The following is a 19,991-nucleotide window of genomic DNA, read 5'->3' on the forward strand; positions in this document are numbered from 1 at the left end:
GTGGGTGGATCTCGAGGTCAGGAGTTGGAGACCAGCCTGGCCAATATGATGAAACCCCATCTCTACTAAAAATGCAAAAATTAGCTGGGCGTGGTGGCGGGCGCCTGTAGTCCCAGCTACTCAGGAGGCTGAGGCAGGAGAATTGCCTGAACCCGGGAGGCAGAGCTTGTAGTGAGCCAAGATCGTGCCACTGCACTCCAGCTTGGGTGACAGAGCGAGACTCCGTCTCACAGAAAAAAAAAAAAATGAAAGGACTAAATTAAGAAACACTCATTTGAGTATAGTATGTTGACTAACAAAGGATTATTATAAGATTGAAGTATTTCTTAAATTATTTTCCACCCTGTACTGAATATAGTTTGGAAGTAGCTAACTAACTTTTCTTGGGAACTTAACCTAATAAGTGATGGTGTATTATGAAACTAATATACCATCTTAATTGTATACATGCTCATATTTGAATTTCAAGTATTTTTTCTTTTGTGCCTTTTAGTACCAGTGTGGCCTTGTGGCTTTTTTTTTTTGAGATGGGGTATTGCTCTTTTGCCCACGTTGTGATGTGATCACAGCTCACTGCAGCTTTGACCGCCTGTGCTCAAGCAATCTTCCCACCTCACTCTCTCTGAGTAGCTGGAACCACTGGTGCATACCTCCATGCCCAACTAATTATTATTTTTCTTTTGAGACAGAGTTTTCCTCTTGTTGCCCAGGCTGGAGTGCAATGGCATGATCTCGGCTCACTGCAACCTCTGCCTCCTGGGTTCAAGCGATTCTTCTGCCTCAGCCTCCCCAGTATCTGGGATTACAGGCATGTGCCACTATGCCTGGCTGATTTTTGTATTTTTAGTAGAGATGGGGTTTCACCATGTTGGTCAGGCTGGTCTGGAACGCCTGACCTCAGGTGATCCACCCGCCTCGGCCTCCCAAAGTGCTGGGATTATAGGCATGAGCCACCATGCCTGACCTAACTAATTTTTATTTTTAATTTTTTTGTAGAGATAAGGTCTCATTATGTTGCCCAGGCTGGTCTGGCACTCCTGGCCTCAAGCAGTCATCCTGCCTTGACCTCCCAAAGTTTTGGGATTTCATGTGTGAGCCACTGTGCCTGGCCACAGATATTTCTATATGGTAGCATATTGAAAAGGATTATAGATATTTGTTGACAAAAAGAGTCAAACTCAGTAAAATATTTAAAGAGATTTATTCTGAGCCAAATATGAGTGGCCATGGACCAAGACACAGTCTCAAGAGGTCCTGAGAACATGTGCCCAAAGTGGTTGAGTTATAGCTTTGTTGTATACATTTTAGGAAGACATAAGACATCAATCAGTACATGTGAGATATACATCGGTTCAATCTGGAAAGACGGGAAAGATAGGGGGCTTACAACTGATAGGTGGATTCAAAGATTTTCTGTTTTTTTTTTTTTTTTTTTTGAGACGGAGTCTTGCTCTGTCACCCGGCTGGAGTGCAATGGCATGATCTCGGCTCGCTGCAACCTCCACCTCCCAGGTTCAAGTGATTCTCCTGCCTCAGCCTCCCAAGTAGCTGGGATTACAGGCATGTACCACCACACCCGGCTAGAGTTTTACCATGTTTATGTTTATATGTTTATACATTCCTTAGCTCCCTCTGCTGAGAGCACTTAATTGCAGTGAAACCTCAGTAACAGTGAGCACATGTAGTGCCCAACTTTTGGTTCCTAAATACTATCATTGACTAAGAGGAACCAAGGCTCCTTGGAGAAATGCTAATCTAGGGCCACAGAGGGAAAGTATAAAATGAGTCTACATTCAGTTGTTCCAGAAAGTAAGGAAGTACTCAAAATGATGAGAATGTGTCAAAAGACACAGGAATTACTTTGAAGGGGCTCATGCTGGCTAAATCTCACATAATTTGAGCAGCAAAATAAATAGAGTAGGGAATTACAATTTGTAGAATAAAATAGGAATCCATGATACTGATAAAAATATAAATGAATAAATGAATTTATGGAGACAGGGTAAACTTTCTTAAAATGCCAACTACAAATGTAGAAGGAATGGTGGAATTAGATAATCACCATCTTTGTGGTATTTGATAATGGCAAGAGTAGTCAATGAATACTAAGGCTGGTTGGTAGAGATTTGATGAGGAACAGGATATTGGTGAATTATCAAAATAATTCCCCGTAATATATAAGTCAAATACAAAGGAAAACATAGTTACTTTACAGTGAAGAAACCTGGCAGACACCAGGTTGACCAAGTGATGAGGGTTATCCCTAGGGATGGGAAGGATAGGTATAATATGCACAGCATCACATCTGTCTATTCTTTTTAAGAATATGTGTCCTGAATCTGATCATTAGGAACATCAGCTGGGCCCAGATTGGGGGTCATCCTAGAGAATAAAAGGCCTGTACTCTTTTATTTTTTTTTTAGACGGAGTCTCGGTCTGTCACCCAGTCTGGAGTGCAGTGGTTGCTCACTGCAACCTCCACCTCCTGGGTTTGAGGGATTCTTGTGCTTCAGCCTCCCGAGTAGCTGGGATTATAGGCGTGTACCACCACACCTGGCTTTAAAAAAATATATTTTTGGTAGAGATGGGTTCACCAGGCTTGTCTGGAACTCCTGACCTCGGGCGATTTGCCCCGCCTTGGCCTCCCAAAGTGTTGGGATTACATGCATGAGCCACTGCGCCTGGCTCGCCTATGCTCTTGACAGTCAAGGACATGAAAGATAGGGAAAGAAGGAAAGACTGATTAAGGGAGACTGAGGAGGTCCATTAACTAAATGCAATATGTGTTTAGTATCCTGTCTTTAGAAAGAGAGGCGTTGTGGGACATTTGGTAAAATTTGAATATGTCTGTGGTTTGACTTTGTATTATACCAGTGTTCATTTACTGATTGGGGGGGTTGTATGGTGGTAATGTAGCAAAGTGCCCTTGTTTGGGGAGGTATATACTGGAGTATTTAGGAGGGTCTGAGGGATTGTGTCAATACAAAAAAGATACATATACACACCAGACGTTTAAGAACACACACCCTTTCTTGAACGTTTTTCAAAATAAAAACAAAAAAACAACATTTTTTTGATTATAAATGTAATCTTTCTTGCTTTTATATTTACAGATTATACATTTTGCTATATTTGTAGTATAATTCAGTAAATATTTATTGGTTGACAAAATACTGTGCTTGATTTTCCAAGAATATTAACAATTCTTTTTTTTTTGAAACAGTCTTGCTCTGTCATTCAGGCTGGATCTTGGCTCTCTGCAGCCTCCGCCTCCTGGGTTAAAGCGATTCTCCTGCTTCAGCCTCCCAAGTAGCTGGAATTACAGGCGCCTGCCACCACACCCAGCTAATTTTTTTTGTTTTTTGGTAGAGACGGGGTTTCGCCGTGTTGGCCAGTGTGGTCTTAAACTCCTGACCTCAAGTGATCTACCTGCCTCAGCCACCCAAAGTGCTGGCATTACAGGAGTGAGCCACTGAGCCTGGCCCCTAATATTAACAATTTTACTTGTCTTAATAGGAATAATAAATACATTTTTAACATTGTCTTTCAGAAAGCTGAAGTTGATGGTAGTTTAAGTGATAGCCACGTATCTCCTCCAGCCAAACGCACTTTGAAACAACCTGATTCTGTTTGCAAAGACAAATCAAAATCACGAAGTACTGGTCAGCGAGAGGAATGGAATTTATCAACTGGACAGGCCAGGTGAGAAAGGAGAACTCATTGATTGTTTTTTCTTAAATTACTGAATGTGATTCAGGGCTGATACTAATGCTAATTTTTTTAGCTTATAAAATAAGTATCTTATAAATACTTATAAGTAAATTGAATTAAACTTATTTATAATTTTTGTATGTAATTTTATTTTCTCCTGATAATACTCTAAAATATATTTGTTTTATAAAGATATATGGTATGTAACAGAAACTACCATAAGTAAAACAATAAGGATTTTGATGACTCTTGAGTATGCATATGTATTTATAGTGCTGAAAATTTAAATAAAACATATGGTCAGAATTATATTTTTACTTGAAAATAAAATCTCCCTTTTTTTAAGATTATTGACTATTTCACTTGATATATGAAGATATAATGACATTTAAATTAATTTTTAAAGACATCTTTTCATCTGTTTACCCTGTTTTAAACTTAAATTTGCTTGTATCTGGTTCAGTATGTATCAGGAAAACAATTTTCGTCAGTTTCAGAGTAAATTACCAACATTTACTTTGAAACTGACTAAAATTAAGTTTAATTTACTCCCAAATGGTAGTTAGGTTAGGCACCCACATAGAAAAGATTTAAACATTGAAATCAGATTTGTTAGCTTAAAAGTCTTTATTTTTATTTTTTTCTAATTAAAAACAATTTTTTTTTTACATCGGTCTGGGAACTAAAGGGTTCTTTAAACTCTTTAAAGTAGAAGTGCTGATGATGTGTGACTGAACAGAAGTAAAAGGGAAGTCCTTTGTTTTTATTCTTCAAGTATTTAAAAATATTTTGATTTTATATGTGTAGGTAAATTCTGGATACTTTTATTCTCTAGGGAAAAAAATCTTTGGGGTTATATAGACTTTGACAGGCTGCGTACATTTATTAGTCCCTAAGGAGTCTCTATACTTACTAAAATATACTCCATAAGATGTACCAGTTTATTTTATGTTTTGTAATTTGCATTATATGGGGGCTAAGTAGAAAAATACATGAATCATAGTCTGTTGAGTTTTATTTTTATTTTTCTTTCCCACACCCATACATCTGTGAGATGAAACAGGTCTGGATCATTATGATGATGTTACTTTAGTACTGCCATGTAATTATACTTTTAGACTTGATCTACCTGTTATAATCTCTATCTTGCATTTATTAAATGAGTGAATCAAATATCTTCCAGATAAATATTCCTAACAATGTTCTTTTAGTGTTAAAATTGGACTTTTAAGATGATTTTAACAGTTTATTCAAGTGCAAGTAATATACTAGATTTCTCTTATTTTATCCACCCAGCAGGCCTTTATATAAATTGATCTTGATATTTCTTTTCTTTTTTTTTTGAGATGGAGTTTTGCTGGAGTGCAATGACGCTATCTTGGCTCACTGCAACCTCTGCCTCCCAGGTTCAAGTGATTCTCCTGCCTCAGCCTTCCAAATACTTGGGGTTACAGGCATGCGCCACCATGCCCACCTAATTCTGTATTTTTAGTAGAGACAGGGTTTCTCCATGTTGGTCAGGCTAGTCTTGAACTCCTGACCTCAGGTGATCCACCCGCCTCGGCCTCCCAAAGTACTGGGATTACAGACATGAGCCACCACGCCTGGCCTAATTTTTCTAGTTTTAGTAGAGACAGGGTTCCACCACGTTGGCCAGGCTGGTCTCGAACTCTGGACCTCAGGTGATCCACCCGCCTTGACCTCCCAAAATGCTGGGATTACAGGCATGAACCACCGCGCCTGGCCGATATTTCATATAGAAATCTTTCATATAAAAAGGCCTCAAAAATTTTAAGAGAGCATGTGAAAGATATGCTTCCATTTAGGAATCATTTAGGTACCTTAGAGTGAGGTATTTCTTTAAAAAAATACTAAATATATTTTAAGTAAAAAACTTAAATAATGAATACTAATACATTTACTGTTTCTGTTTTGGCAAAAGGACAATGTTTAGTAGCTCACAGAATTTTTTTTTTTTTTTTTTTTTTTTTTTTGAGACGGAGTCTCTCGCTGTTGCCCAGGCTGGAGTGCAGTGGCGCGATCTCGGCTCACTGCAAGCTCCGCCTCCTGGGTTCACGCCATTCTCCTCCCTCAGCCTCCTGAGTAGCTGGGACTACAGGCGCTCGCCACCACGCCCAGCTAATTTTTTGTATTTTTAGTAGAGACGGGGTTTCACTGTGGTCTCGATCTCCTGACCTTGTGATCCGCCCGCCTCGGCCTCCCAAAGTGCTGGGATTACAGGCTTGAGCCACCGCGCCCGGCCTAGCTCACAGAATTTAAAAAGATTTTTGAGGCCAGGCATGGTGGCTCATGGCTGTAATCCCAGAACTTTGGTAGGCCAAGGTGGGAGGATTGCTTGAGCCCAGGAGTTCAAGAACAGCCTGGGCAACATAGTGAGACCTCATCTCTATGAAATATTAAAAAATTAGCTACAGTGGCATGTGCTTGTAGTACCATCTACTCGAAAGGCTAAGGCTGGAGGATGCCGTGAACCCAGGAGTTTGAGGCTACAGTGAGCTGTGATCACGCCATTGCACTCCACCCCGGGTGGCAGAGTGAGACCTGTCTTCCTGGAAAAAAAAAAAAAGTTTTTTTTTTTTAGTTTATTCATCTAGGAGTCTGAGTAACAGTTAAACTTTTAGAATTAAAATCTTTTGATGTTTCAGATGACCTGAAAATAAAATGCAGTTTGACCTATTAGATTCAATAGAATTTAATTTTAAGGAAAACTTGTAGTTAAAAATATTTCAGATTTTGAGATAATATAAGTACAAAAAATTAAGAATTACTTGGAGACTTGTATTTGTATGTCATGAACCTGAGAATCTTGATTCCTTTATTTTGGTAATCTAAACTCTTATAAGCATGTAAGGTAAACTTATTAAAGTGCTTTCACAAAAAATAATTTGTTAGAAGTAATAATTCATATGGAGGAAAATTGAATACAGATAAGAATTAGTATTAGCTATGAAAAACAAGGAATTCTAAAGAACTTTGCAAAGACCACTAAGGTCAAAGAAATTACTGTTAATTGGCAAAATAAATTTCCATTTTAGAGTTAGATAATTGGATGAAGATAGAGATAAAAGTGGACCTAGAACTTCTGAATCTTCATAAGTGATTTGAGATAGATTATGAGTTTTCTTTTGGGCTAAAACCTGGGTTTAAGGCCCAAGTGTATCAACATAATTTTAATGATTGATACTTTTAGTAAAATAGGATGTTTTTGGTCAAAAATATTTTTAATATATATTTTTTATATTGTATATAGAAATTCCCAAATATACATACTAACATAGACAGATGTTGTAGCTTACAAATACTTTGAGTAGAGAATGCTATTTTATTGACTTTTTTGGTCAGCGGTTATTTATTTAGCTAATAGTCATTTATTTAACCTGATGTATATCTAGAATAATAGTCATACTCTAAGATACAGACAAATTGAAATTTTCCTAAGACTTACTGTACACTTGGCTGGGTGCGGTGACTCATGCCTGTAATTCCAGCACTTTGGGAGGCCAAGGGGCGTGGATCACCTGAGGCCAGAAGTTCGAGACCAGTCTGGCCAACATGGTGAAATCTGATCTCTACTAAAAATACAAAAATTAGCCAAGCATGGCGGTGCATGCCTGTACCCAGCTAGTTGGGAGGCTGAGGCATGAGAATTGCTTGAACCCAGGAGATGGAGGTTGCAGTGAGCCGAGATCGCACCATTGCACTCTAGCCTGGGCGACAGAGTGAGACTCTGTCTTAAAAAAAAAAAAAAAAAAAGATTTGCTGTATACTCAAAAGTAGTAGCATGCTTGAAAGTTTCCTTTTGTGATTAGGTAATGAGGAAGTAGTGAGGTGAGGCAGAAATATATGAAATTTTTTCTTAAAACAGATCTTTCATTAGTAATAAAACTTATGTGGACTGCTGAGGCATATTAGAATTGAGGAGTGGCAGTGGTTAAGTGAGGTCTGTCAGAACTGGGGCTTTTTTGAATTGAGGTTTATAACCCTCATAAACCATTAAATGCCTTGAGTTTATATGGGAAAGGGAGAATGAGTATGATTTTTAAGTCTGATATTGCAATGGTTATGCCCCAGATAATTAAAGCTGTAGAAAATTCTTTTTTTTTTTTTGAGACGGAGTCTCGCTCGGTCGCCCAGGCTGGAGTGCAGTGGCCGGATCTCAGCTCACTGCAAGCTCCGCCTCCCGGGTTTATGCCATTCTCCTGCCTCAGCCTCCCGAGTAGCTGGGACTACAGGCGCCCACCACCTCACCCGGCTAGTTTTTTGTATTTTTTAGTAGAGACGGGGTTTCACCATGTTAGCCAGGATGGTGTCGATCTCCTGACCTCGTGATCCGCCCGTCTCGGCCTCCCAAAGTGCTGGGATTACAGGTTTGAGCCACCGCGCCCGGCCTAGAAAATTCTAATGTAATAATCACCTAATGCAAAGTGAAACAGTTTCCATTTAAAAATTGAGGAAATAGGGTTAGGCGCAGCAGCTCACACCTGTAATCCCAGCACTTTGGGAGTCTGAGGCGGGGGTTGGCGGGGATCACCTGAGGTTAGGAGTTCGAGACCAGCCTGGCCAACCTGGTGAAACCTTGTCACCACTAAAAATACAAAAATTAGCCAGGTATGGTGGTGCACGCCTGTAATCCAGCTACTTGGGAGACTGAGGCATGAGAATTGCTTGAATCGGGGAGGCAGAGGTTGCAATGAGCCAAAGTAGGGCCACTGCATTCTACCCTGGGTGACAGAGTGAGGCTTTGTCCCCTCAAAAAATAATAAATGATAAATAAAAATTCAGGAAACAGTGATACAGGGAAAAAATCTCCAACGCACCTTCCTTCTTTTCATAAAATAAACAAAAGAATAAAGCTACACACTCAATTTAAGTGACCAACTTTTGGGAACATTGATACATATGGAAACTTTTAGGCACATATGTTTAAGCAGGCTAACCCTTACAAAATCTCAGTATAGGCTGGGCATGGTGGCTTACACCTGTAATCATAGCACTTTGGGAGGCCAAGGCGAGCGGATCATCTGAGGTCAGGAGTTCAAGATCAGCCTGACCAACATGGTGAAACTCTGTCTCTACTAAAATACAAAAATTAGCTGGATATCATGGCGGGTGCCTGTAATCCCATCTACTCGGGAGGCTGAGACGAGAGAATCAGTTGAACCTGGGAGACGGTAGTTGCAGTGAGCCAAGATCGCACCATTGCACTCCAGCCTGGGTGGCTAAGACTCCGTCTCAAAAAAAAAAAAAAAAATCTCAGTATATTAAATCTCTTAATATACTCATGTATTTCATGTCATGTCTCCTTTTTCACTCTCTCTCCCTTTTATAAAGATCATGATGACAATAATCTGTGACTATAAGGTAATTGGATCAATTGAAGAACAAGTTTTTTGAAATTTTTTCTTAAAACAGATCTTTCATTAGTAATAAAAGCCAAGTAAGCATTGTCTTCTTTAGAGCAGACAAAAAGCTTGTTGTGCTTTTTTCCCCAATGATGTTGCCATTGTTCCAAAAAGTTTTAGATTTCTTTTGTGGAATGACTTTAGGGTCTGCATGTTATTCTTTTGAACAATTCAAGTGATGTGAAATTCCAACCATTTGGCTTTGTGTACAGTCAGAATTCAGTTGGTGCCAAGACTTGTGAATAAACTGATCAAGCTGAGTTAATGCTTTGTTGGGTCTAAAGACAAAGTATATTTATGAAGTAATAAAGTTGGTTTTTTTGTGTGGTTTTAAGTGGATTTTGAGAGTGATTCTCAAGAATTCCAGAAACGCATTGTGCAGTGACAACATTTTAAGAATACCTGTATTACATCCATTTTGTTACTTTATAGTCACACTCATATACCTGGAGAATCGTGCATTGTATACAATGGTGCTAAAAATGAAATTTTCTCTAAGACAGTATACTAGGAAAAGGTGTTTTTTTGTTGTTGTTTTCTAGGGGAAAGGGGGGGCTAGATTTTTTGTTGTTGTTTTTTGACAATCTGAAGATGCATAGTAGTTAGAGGTTTTTTTTTGTTTTTTGTTTTTTTTTTTTTAAGATGGATCCTTGCTCTGTCACCCAGGCTGGAGTGCAGTGGTGTGATCTCCACTTACTGCAACTTCTGCCTCCTGGGTTCAAGCAATTCTCCTGCCTCAGCCTCCTGAGTAGCTGGGATTACAGGTGCCCACCACCACGCCTAGCTAATTTTTATATTTTTAGTAAAGAGGGGGTTTCACCATGTTGGCCAGGCTGGTCTCGAACTCCTGACCTCAGGTGATCCACCCGCCTCGGCCTCGCAAAGTGCTGGGATTACAGGCTCACGTGAGCCATTGTGCCTGGCTTGCGTTTCTGTTTATAACCTTTAGTTATCTTAACTGTGACCTTTGCTGGGCAGGGGTATTGTGATATACAATATATTTATAATTTAACATGAAGAGTACTAGAGTAACCAAAAATGTTAGATTATTTTGATTAAAAGTTTGTGCACACCACATAGAAGGCAGTCACAGGGGCCGGGCGTGGTGGCTCACGCCTGTAATCCCAGCACTTTGGGAGGCAGAGGCGGGCAGATCACCTGAGGTCAGGTGTTCGAGACCAGCCTGATGAACATGGTGAAACCCCATCTCTACTAAGAATACAAAAATTAGCCAGGCATGGTGGTGCATGCCTGTAATCCCAGCTACTTGGGAGGCTGAGGCAGGAGAATCGCTTGAACCCAGGAGGCGGAGGTTGCAGTGAGCCGAGATCGTGCCACTGTACCTCCAGCCTGGGTGACAGAGCAAGACTCTGTCTCGAGGAAAAAAAAAAAAAAAGACAGTCACATATATTTGTGATTTTCTGGCTGTCCTTTCCCTAGTTTTTTAATCTTCGAAACTAATAATTGTTGGATATTTCAAAAATATCTTAGTTTGCATTGACAACTCTTTTATTATGCAGCAATTTAGTTTTTACTTTTGAACTTTCTGACTATACTAAGAAGTACTGTGACTTTTTCCTAGTCCTCATGTTTTGATGGCCTTGTTAGTAACTTTCCAGCGATTTACGTTTCTCTTCTTCCACCCAAAAGGGAGAATTGTAAAATGGCTCTTTTGATAAATCAGCTGTTTTCATTTGTCAGTTTAGATGTGTAATAACATACTTTGAAGAAATTATTAAATGATACAGGTATGCAAGCACTTTTTTCTTACTGTTTATTGTGTTAATAAATTTATCATTGTTTCAATTTTATTTCAACAACCAAAACCAATAGTTAATGCCTGTGACCCCTGCTACTTATGGTCTCAGTTAATTTTATGGTCCATATTAAGCTTAAGCCTTTTTTTTGGGTTTTAATTTGTAAAGTTGATGGCAGAGTAAACTTAGTTTATAATCTGTTATTAAAGCTTTTCTTGAAGTAATAAAATGGCTTTTAACTAAGCTAGTATATTTTATTAATTGGCATATTACCAATCTTACAGTAAAAAAGTTATCTTTTAAAAAAGTTTTAAAGATTAAAGTAACATTTTAAAGATTAAAATAATTCCAACAGTATTGCATTTCTTGCTTATATAAACAAATGTTGATGTGTTTGCATATTAAATATAATTGTGTTCTAGGTTAACTTCTCAGCCTGGTGCTACATTACCAAACGGACATAGTAGTTTATGTGAGTATTCTATTATAAAACTGGTTAGTATTAAAATTCTTGCAATGTTAGAGAAGGCAGTAAAGTGGGGAAAAATAGAGTGATTTAATAGTGTGCTGAGCATACAGTTGGAAATGGCTGAATTTCAGTCATAGTAAAAAAATATATGTAATTGTTAAACTTTGGGAAATCAGCGTACCTGAAATAATTTAAATTATTTATGACATTGTAAAATTTATCGAAATTTTAGATTATTGAATATTAAAGCCTTTAAAAGGTTATATTAAACTTTTTGTAGTCTTTTAAAAGTAATTTTTTCATTTTTTTTCCTTTTCTTTCTTTCTGTATTCTGTACTTTGAAATGTAAATAACTCTCTTCTTGTAGCCCTTCGAAGCCATCCCCTTCGAGGGGAAAAGAAGGGAGATGGGGACCTTTCTTGTATAAATGGTGACATGGAAGTCAGAAAAAGTTGTCGTTCCAGGAAAAACAGATTTGAAAGTGTGAACCAGAGTTTGTTATTTGATCAACTAGTAAATAGGTATGAATGCTATGTATTAAGCAATTTCATTTAATTATTTGCTTTTTAAGACAGTTACATTTTAAAAAAATAGCTTAAGAAACGACTTAGCAATCAGTACAGTTCTTTTAAAACTTAACTTGAAGCTGGGTGTGGTGGGTCAATTCAAGAGTTTGAATTGAAGATGTTTTGAGACTGAGTATGTGGGATTGAGTCTCTTAGCTAGTCAGTGAGCTGACTGTCCGTTCAACGTCTGCATCTGTAAAACTTGACTCTTCTCAGATAATATGTCATCCTACTTAATCCTTACAACAGCCTGGAGAGGGTGGTCAGTACAATCCCTATTTGACAAGAGAGGAAATTATATTCTACAGTGGTAACATCATATTTGCGCTTAAGTTATTATTAAAACTTAAGTATTGTTAAATGCTTAGATCAGTATCTAGATGCATAGTAATTGTTATGTAAGTATTTGTTTAAAATACAAAATAAAAATTGCCAAGATAGCCAAGTGTGGTGACTGGAGACTGTAGTCATAGCTGCTCAGGAGGCTAAAGTGGGAAGATCCTGAGCCTAGGAGTTCAAGACCAGTCATGGCAACATAGTGAGACCCCAATCTCTCGCCCAGGCTGGAGTGCAGTGATGCAATCTTGGCTCACTGCAACCTCTGCTTCCTGGGTTCAAGCGATTCTCCTGCCCCAGCCTCCCGAGCAGCTGGAACTATAGGCGTGTACTACCATGCCTGATTAATTGTATTTTTAGTAAAGACGGGGTTTCACCATGTTAGCCAGGATGGTCTCAATCTCCTGACCTCGTGATCCACCTGCCTCGGCCTCCCAAAGTGCTGGGATTTCAGGCATGAGCCACCGTGCCCAGCAGCCCATCTCTTAAAAAAGAAAAAAAAAAATTGCTAAGATGTTTGCATGTTTTTCTTGAATGTCAGTGTTTTACTTGAATTTCTGAAAGAGTCCAGTAAACTTTATAAGGCTTTAAACTTTTTACAAATTGTTTTATTTTATACAATTACTTATTTTTATACAAATAAAAATAAAATAATTTTATACACTTATTTTATACAAGTTATTCTTAACACCATCTTCAATAAAAAGATTGAATTAGTATTTTTTCAGTGTCATATATCTGATAATTATTCATAGAGGCATTATGGATTTTTTTATTGGGACCTTATTAACAAAAGCCTTATATTTAAAAAGTTTTATTTTAATGTGTATATTAAGGTAGAAGATGTCCTGGTTTTGCTTTTCTTATTGGGCACTGTATTCTGATAATGGATGCTGGTTATGAAAGAGGTATTTAATTGGGATGTAGTGGGGCACACCACTGTAATTGCAGCACTTTGGGAGCTGAGATGAATGAATCGCTTGAGCCCAGGAGTTCAAGAACAGCCTGGGCAACATGGTGAAACCCTATCTCCACAAAAAAATATAAAAATTAGCTGGGCATGGTAGTGCATGCCTGTAGTCTCAGCTACTCGGGAGGCTGAGGTGGGAGGATCATTTGAGTCCAGGAGGTTGAGGCTGCAGTGAGCCACGAACAGGCCACTGTACTCCAGCCTGGGTGACAGAGGGACACTATCTAAAAAAAACAAAAAAGAAAAAAAAGTTGTGTATAATTACACATCAGAGATGATTTGATTACGCTTTCACAAAGAGCTCTTTTATGTATATGGTGCCACCATTGTCTAAATCCTGATTTTATTATATGATTGTAGCACTGCTGAAGCTGTGCTACAGGAAATGGACAACATTAATATCCGACGGAATCGTCGATCAGGAGAAGTAGAACGACTTCGAATGTGGACAGATACAGAATTTGTGAGTATATTAGCTGTAGCAATCTTTGTAAATACGTTTTATTTTAATTGAGGAATTTAAAGGGAGAATGCAACAGTTGGATGTTTTTGAATTAGCACGAGTATTCCTTCCTCTTCATTTCCAACTTATTTGGGATTTTATTGCTTGCTTGCTTCTTTTCTTCATTCTCCTCTTGCTATAACCTTCCCAAGAAAACCCTCTTCATTTTTGCTGTATGAGTCACCTTAAAGTGCAACTGTGATTCTGTTACTCTTCTGATTTGAACCATTAATGGTTTTTTGTTGTGCACTGAATTTATTAAAAACACCTTGATGTTTATGATCTGGCTTCAACTTTGTTTTCTCACATACCATTGCCTAAGTGTAAACAAATGATTCTTGTTCCTATAACCTTTACTCTTGTTAATACTTCTAGTTAGTGACTGATGCAGTTCTATCTTTGTTTCAAGGTTCATTTCAGACACTGCCTCCCTTCCCTTTACCCCATAACAAAAGGAGGGTCTTCTCTTTGAATTCTAGAGTACTTTATACCTCTCTTTGTGGCATTTAACTTATTTTACTTTCTTTTATAATTACCTGTGATTGTCTTATTTCCCTCCTACTAGGCTGTAATTTGCTTGAGGGAGAAAGTATGTTGCTGGCATTATGTGTTTTACATTTTTATAAGTTTGTTATAAGTTTTTTTCCTTTTTATTTCTTACGTTTATTTAATTTAGGAAGCTCCATTTTCACAAATCTATGGCATGCAAATAGGTGCTCAATAAATTTTGTTGAGCAGGTGTGTCCCATTGGGTTGTTTTTTTATAGTGGAGAATAAATGTCATGTTACTATTTGACAGATTTCTTTCTTTAAAAGGAAAACATGGATATGTATTCAAGAGTGAAAAGGCGAAGAAAGTCACTAAGGAGAAATAGTTATGGGATACAAAATCATCATGAAGTTTCTACTGAGGGTGAAGAAGAAGGTTTGTAAAGCATCTTTTGAAATTCTAGAAAGTTCAGGTGGGAGGGAGGAAAAATAAAATATACAAGTAATATTTGTAGACTATTACCAAGTCTACAATGGATTTTTAGGTCTATATTGTATAATTTGAAATAATTTAAATTTAGTTGGCAATCTGAGTTTCATTTCCTTCATTTGGAAAAATCCTTTTAAGTGCACATTGTACATTATGTAATGTATTTCATTAGTAGCCATTGGTAGTCCTTCAGTGATCTGGTATGGGATTTGCTTTGGGCTCATTTGCTTCTTAGATGAGGACTTTTTTGTACTTAGGCACCTTCTAACTGGATGGTTACTTTGTTATCCATGGCCTCTAAATCTCTGATTATGTGGATCTTGAATTTAGGTATGGTCTGAGAAATAAAGAGTAAAGTTTAGAGAGAGACTTCTAATACCAGTGGAAGGGGACTATACTATTCTTTTCTGAGGCCTTCGTGGGTTCTGAACTGAAGAACCCAGACTGAATTTGTAGGGCCGGAGTTGGGAACATGATAGCAGCACATTGGCCCCGTGGATTATAAATTGATGAAGAGTATACCTATAGGATTTAATTCTGTAGGCATTAATCTTTTTTTTTTTGAGACAGAGTCTTGTTCTTGTTGCTCAGGCTAGGGTGCAGTAGCGCGATCTCGGCTCGCTGCAGACTGCCTCCCGGCTCAAGCGATTCTCCTGCCTCAGCCTTTCGAATACCTGGCATTACAGGCGTGCACCACCACGTCTGGCTAATTTTTGTATTTTTAGTAGAGACGCGGTTTCGCCTTGTTGTCCAGGCTTGTGTTGAACTCCTGACCTCAGGTGATCCGCCTCCCTTGGCCTCCCAAAGTGCTAGCATTACCGGCGTGAGCCACCGCGCCCGGCCTGGCATTAATCTTTATTGAATTGGATTTTCAGAAGATTTGGTGTATTGTAAATGCAAATTAGTAGTACTTTATAGGGGAATCTTACTAGTTCCCATTATTTGTGTAGTTTAGATTGAGAAGACTGTGTTTTTTAAAAAAATTCTGTAGTTAATATTTTGTTAGCCAGTTTTGAAGAGGTGATATTTCTAATGAAGGCACTTTATTGAGCAAATATTATTGTTGTTACAGCTAGAACCTCTAAATTGCTTCCTTTGGAGAAAATCAGTATAGGTGAGACAGATTTATAATGTGATTTTTGCCTTTTCATTAACTGAATATCTTTGTAGAGTTTCCAAAGTAGATATGCCATATTTAGAATTTTTGCCTGTAATATTGTGTTATGGTACAGACATTTTTCAAAAAGTAATGTTTTGGATATTTAGATAACTTATTTAGGTACAAGTATTTTATAGTATTATTTAGATAAATACTGTGTGTGTTGATTTTTCTGTACAACCTAACAATAAAAATTTTTCAAATAATGCTTTCTGATGTCATGAGTAAAATATAAAGTCCTTGGCAGGTTCTTTATTTTTTTTTTTGGGACAGTTTTTCACTCTGTCACCCAGGCTGGAGCGCATTGTCACAATCACAGTTCACTGCAGCCTTGACCTCCCAGGCTCAAGCAATCCTCCTACCTCAGCCTCCTGAGTAGCTGGGACCATAAGCACATGCCATCATGCTCGGCTAAATTGTTTGTAATTTTTATAGAGATGGGGTGTCAATATGTTTGTTGCGCAGGCTGGTCTTAATCGCCTGAGCTCAAATAGTCTTCCTGCCTCAGCCTCCCAAAGTGTTGGGTTTATAGGCATAAACCACCACGTCCAGCCCTTTGCAATTTTAGTCTTCTGCTTCCCTAAGTATCACTGCCAGCTTTATATTTTTTTCTATGCTTTAATATGATTGTGTTATATTGACAGTTCTTGTGGTTAAAAAGTTACATATTGCATTTGGGGGTTCATATGCTTATTAATTTTCATCAAAAATTTTTTTTTTTTAAATAGAGGCCGGGTGTGGTGGCTCACCCCTGTAATCCCAGCACTTTGGGAGGCTGAGGCGGGTGGATCACTTGAGGTCAGGAGTTTGAGACCAGCCTGGCCAACATAGTGAAACCCTGTCTCTACCAACAATACAAAAATTAGTTGGGCATTGTGGTGCATGCCTGTAATCCCAGCTACTTGGGAGGCTGAGATATGAGAATCGGTTGAACCCGGGAGGCAGAGGTTTCAGTGAGCCAAGATCATGCACTCCAGCCTGGGTGACAGAGCGAGATTCTGTCTCAAAAAAATAAAAAGTAAAAAAATTAGAGATGGAGTCTTGCTGTGTTATCCCAGACTGAACTCAAACTCCTGGGCTCAAGCCATCCTCCTGCCTTAGCCTCCTAAGTAATTGAGACTACAGGCAGGTGCCTTAGCATCCAGCTAGACTCTTATTTTAACTGGACTTAGATGTTACATTGTAGCTATAGCCAAATCATTTTTAAAAAATAGTATTTCGGCTCATGCCTGTAATCCCAGCACTTTGGGAGGCCGAGGCGGGCAGATCACCTGACGTCAGGAGTTCAAGACCCGCTTGGTCAGTGTGACGAAACCCCATCTCTACTGAAAATATAAAATTAACCAAGCATGGTGATACATGCCTGTAGTCCCAGCTACATATTTGGGAGGCTGAGGCAGGAGAATTGCTTGAACCCGGGAGGCAGAGGTTGCAGTGAGCCCAGATCACGCCACTGTACTCCAGCCTGGCGACACAGCAAGACTCTGTCTCAAAAAAAAAAAAAAAAAAGAATTATAAAATGATCACTTATGTCAAGAAATAAACTATTACCAATACCCTAGAAGTCTGTTTCATGCTCCATCTCAATGCGTACATGCACTTTGCTACCAAAATGTAACTAATCCATGCTTAATTGTGATCAACAGGTCTAACAAATCATTACACTCCCAACATAAGTTGCTCTTGCTGTAACATTAGTAATTACCTATAAGCATATTTTTTTGAATTACCAAGGGTATTTGAATACTAATTTAGTGGTTAATTGAGCATTGATTGAGGTTTGCTGTAGTTGGATAAAATTTTAAGTCTGTTTTCTATTATTGCGTTGTATGACCAAAGCGAATCAAAGTTCCTAAGTAAATCAAGAGATAAAATATGATCACATTAATTTATTTAGCAGATAATTGTATTGATCACTGGCAGGGAAAGTATTTTCTTTTACATCCATTTAGGTTGATTTTTAATTACATATGCTTTACATAGTATGTTGGCACTTAAATGTCACCTGTGCAAAAAGAGTAATGGATAAAGTGTAAATATTCAGTTCTAGAGTAGACTAATCCTTTTGGATTAAAACAATGCTTTTTTCTTTTGTTTTTGTGTGTGGGAAACTAGAATCTCAAGAGGAGGATGGAGATATAGAAGTTGAAGAGGCAGAAGGAGAAGAAAATGATAGACCATATAATTTGAGACAGAGAAAAACAGTGGATCGATACCAAGCACCTCCAATAGGTAGGCAACTGTAAATAACTTTTTTATTTTTGTTAGTTGAGTAACTTATTCTGCCCCACTGCTTTTTTTTGGCAACTCCTCTGTTGCCCAGGCTGGAGTGCAGTGGCACGATCCCAGCTCACTGCAAGCTCTGCCTCCCAAGTTCACCCCATTCTCCTGCTTCAGCCTCCCAAGTAGCTGGGACTACAGGTGCCTGCCACCACGAGGTCGGGAGATCAAGACTATCCTGGCTAACACGGTGAAACCCTGTCTCTACTAAAAATGTGCCACTGCTTTTTAAAAAATTAGTATTGCCAAATTTAAAAGAAGGAAATCTCTTATGGGTTTTATATACTGTATCTTTTACTACATATACTTCTGTGCACACAGATGCAACTGAAAGAAAGTCAAAGTATGTGGTAGCAGTATTGATTTACATACAGCATGTACATTTTATTTATAGAACCTTGTATTTAGTAATACTGCTCATATTAATGTATTACACTGTATAGTTTACTGAGCACTTTAATTTACAGCAATTCTTCAGGGAAAGTATCTCTCTCTTTTTTTTTTTTTTTTTTTTTTTGAGACAGAGTCTGCAGTCACCCAGGCTGTAGTACAGTGGCATTATCTCAGTGCACTGCAGCCTCCATCTCCTGGGTTCAAGCAGTTCTCCTGCCTCAGCCTCCTGAGTAGCTGGGATTATAGGTGCTTGCAACCACACCTGGCTAATTTTTGTATTTTTTCAGTAGAGACAGGGTTTCGCCATGCTGGCCAGGCTGGTCCTGAACTCCTGACCTCAGGTGATCGGCCCACCTCGGCCTCCCAAAGTGCTGGGATTACAGGTGTGAGCCACTGTACACGGCCTAGGGAAAGTATCTTTATGGTCCAAGAGATTAAGCGACTTACCTGAGGTCACAAAAATAGTATGTGGCTGCAGCTTGGCCAATAACTTAGTTGTTTTCTTTTTTTCTTTTTCTTTTTTTGCTGAGAGAAGGAAAAAATTAAAAGTTTATCTTTTAGAGAAGGGATCTCACTGTGTTGTTCATGGTGCGATGTAGTGGCTGTTCGGAAGCACAAATATAACATACTGCAGCCTCAAACTCCTGAGCTCAAGCTATCCTCCTATCTCAATTCCTTGTGTAACTAGAACTACAGGTGTACACCACCATGCCTAGCTAATTAATTTTTTTTGTAGAAACAGGCTCTTGCTATGTTGCCCAGGTTGGTTTTGAACTCCTGGCCTCAAGGGATTCTCCTGCCTTTGCCTCCCAAAGCACTGTGATGGCTTGAACCACTGTACCCAGCTGTGTATTCCTTTTTTTTTTTTTTGCTGAATAGCATTCTGTGGTGTGGATATATCACAATTTGTTTATCCATTCGTTTGTTACTTGACATTATGATCCATTCCAGTTTTTGGCTATTACAAATAAAGTTGTGATGAACAGGTCTTTGTGTGGACATACGTTTGTATATTTCTAACAAATACCAGGGAGTAGAAAGGCTGGGTTTTATGATGAGATATAAGAAGTTACCAAACTCTTTTTAAAGTGGTTATACCACTTTCACTAAGAGTGTATGAGAGCTGTAGTTGCTCTGTATTCTTGTCAACACTTGCTATACTCAGAGTATTTAATTAATTTTAACAGGTATCTATTATAGTTTTAGTTTGCATTTCCCTAATGGTGTTGGAGCATCTTTTCATGTGTTTTTGTTTTTGTTTTTGTTTTTTTTGACAGTGGTAAATCTTGGGTAAAATGTCTGTTTAGATATCTTGCCATTTTTTCAATTGGGTTGTTTGTTTTCTTATTATTGAGTTTTGAGATTCCTTATAGGTTCTGGATATTAGACCTTTAACAGATATGTCATTTGCAAATATTTTTAAGACAAGACAGTCTGTTACTTGTC

The 19,991-nt window shown here is 38.3% G+C and overlaps 1 protein-coding gene across 8 annotated transcripts in view; it reads left to right on the forward strand.

Moving 5' to 3' along the window:
* The window catches only part of ATAD2B (ATPase family AAA domain containing 2B), a 174,571-nt gene that overhangs the window by 25,001 nt on the left and 129,579 nt on the right, over positions 1-19,991 (forward strand). For 5 of the 8 annotated variants that reach the window (XM_050753564.1, XM_050753568.1, XM_050753572.1 and 2 more), the window contains exons 2-8: positions 3,551-3,702; positions 11,314-11,363; positions 11,728-11,881; positions 13,593-13,695; positions 14,551-14,659; positions 15,786-15,827; positions 17,988-18,104. In XM_050753564.1, the coding sequence (XP_050609521.1) occupies positions 3,551-3,702; positions 11,314-11,363; positions 11,728-11,881; positions 13,593-13,695; positions 14,551-14,659; positions 15,786-15,827; positions 17,988-18,104 (727 nt within the window). The remainder of the gene's footprint in view (positions 1-3,550; positions 3,703-11,313; positions 11,364-11,727; positions 11,882-13,592; positions 13,696-14,550; positions 14,660-15,785; positions 15,828-17,987; positions 18,105-19,991) is intronic. The other 3 variants (XM_050753567.1, XM_050753570.1, XM_050753571.1) reach the window with 1 other exon arrangement.

This window comes from Macaca thibetana, chromosome 13 (genome assembly GCF_024542745.1).
Source record: "Macaca thibetana thibetana isolate TM-01 chromosome 13, ASM2454274v1, whole genome shotgun sequence".
NCBI classification, from domain to species: domain Eukaryota; kingdom Metazoa; phylum Chordata; class Mammalia; order Primates; family Cercopithecidae; genus Macaca; species Macaca thibetana.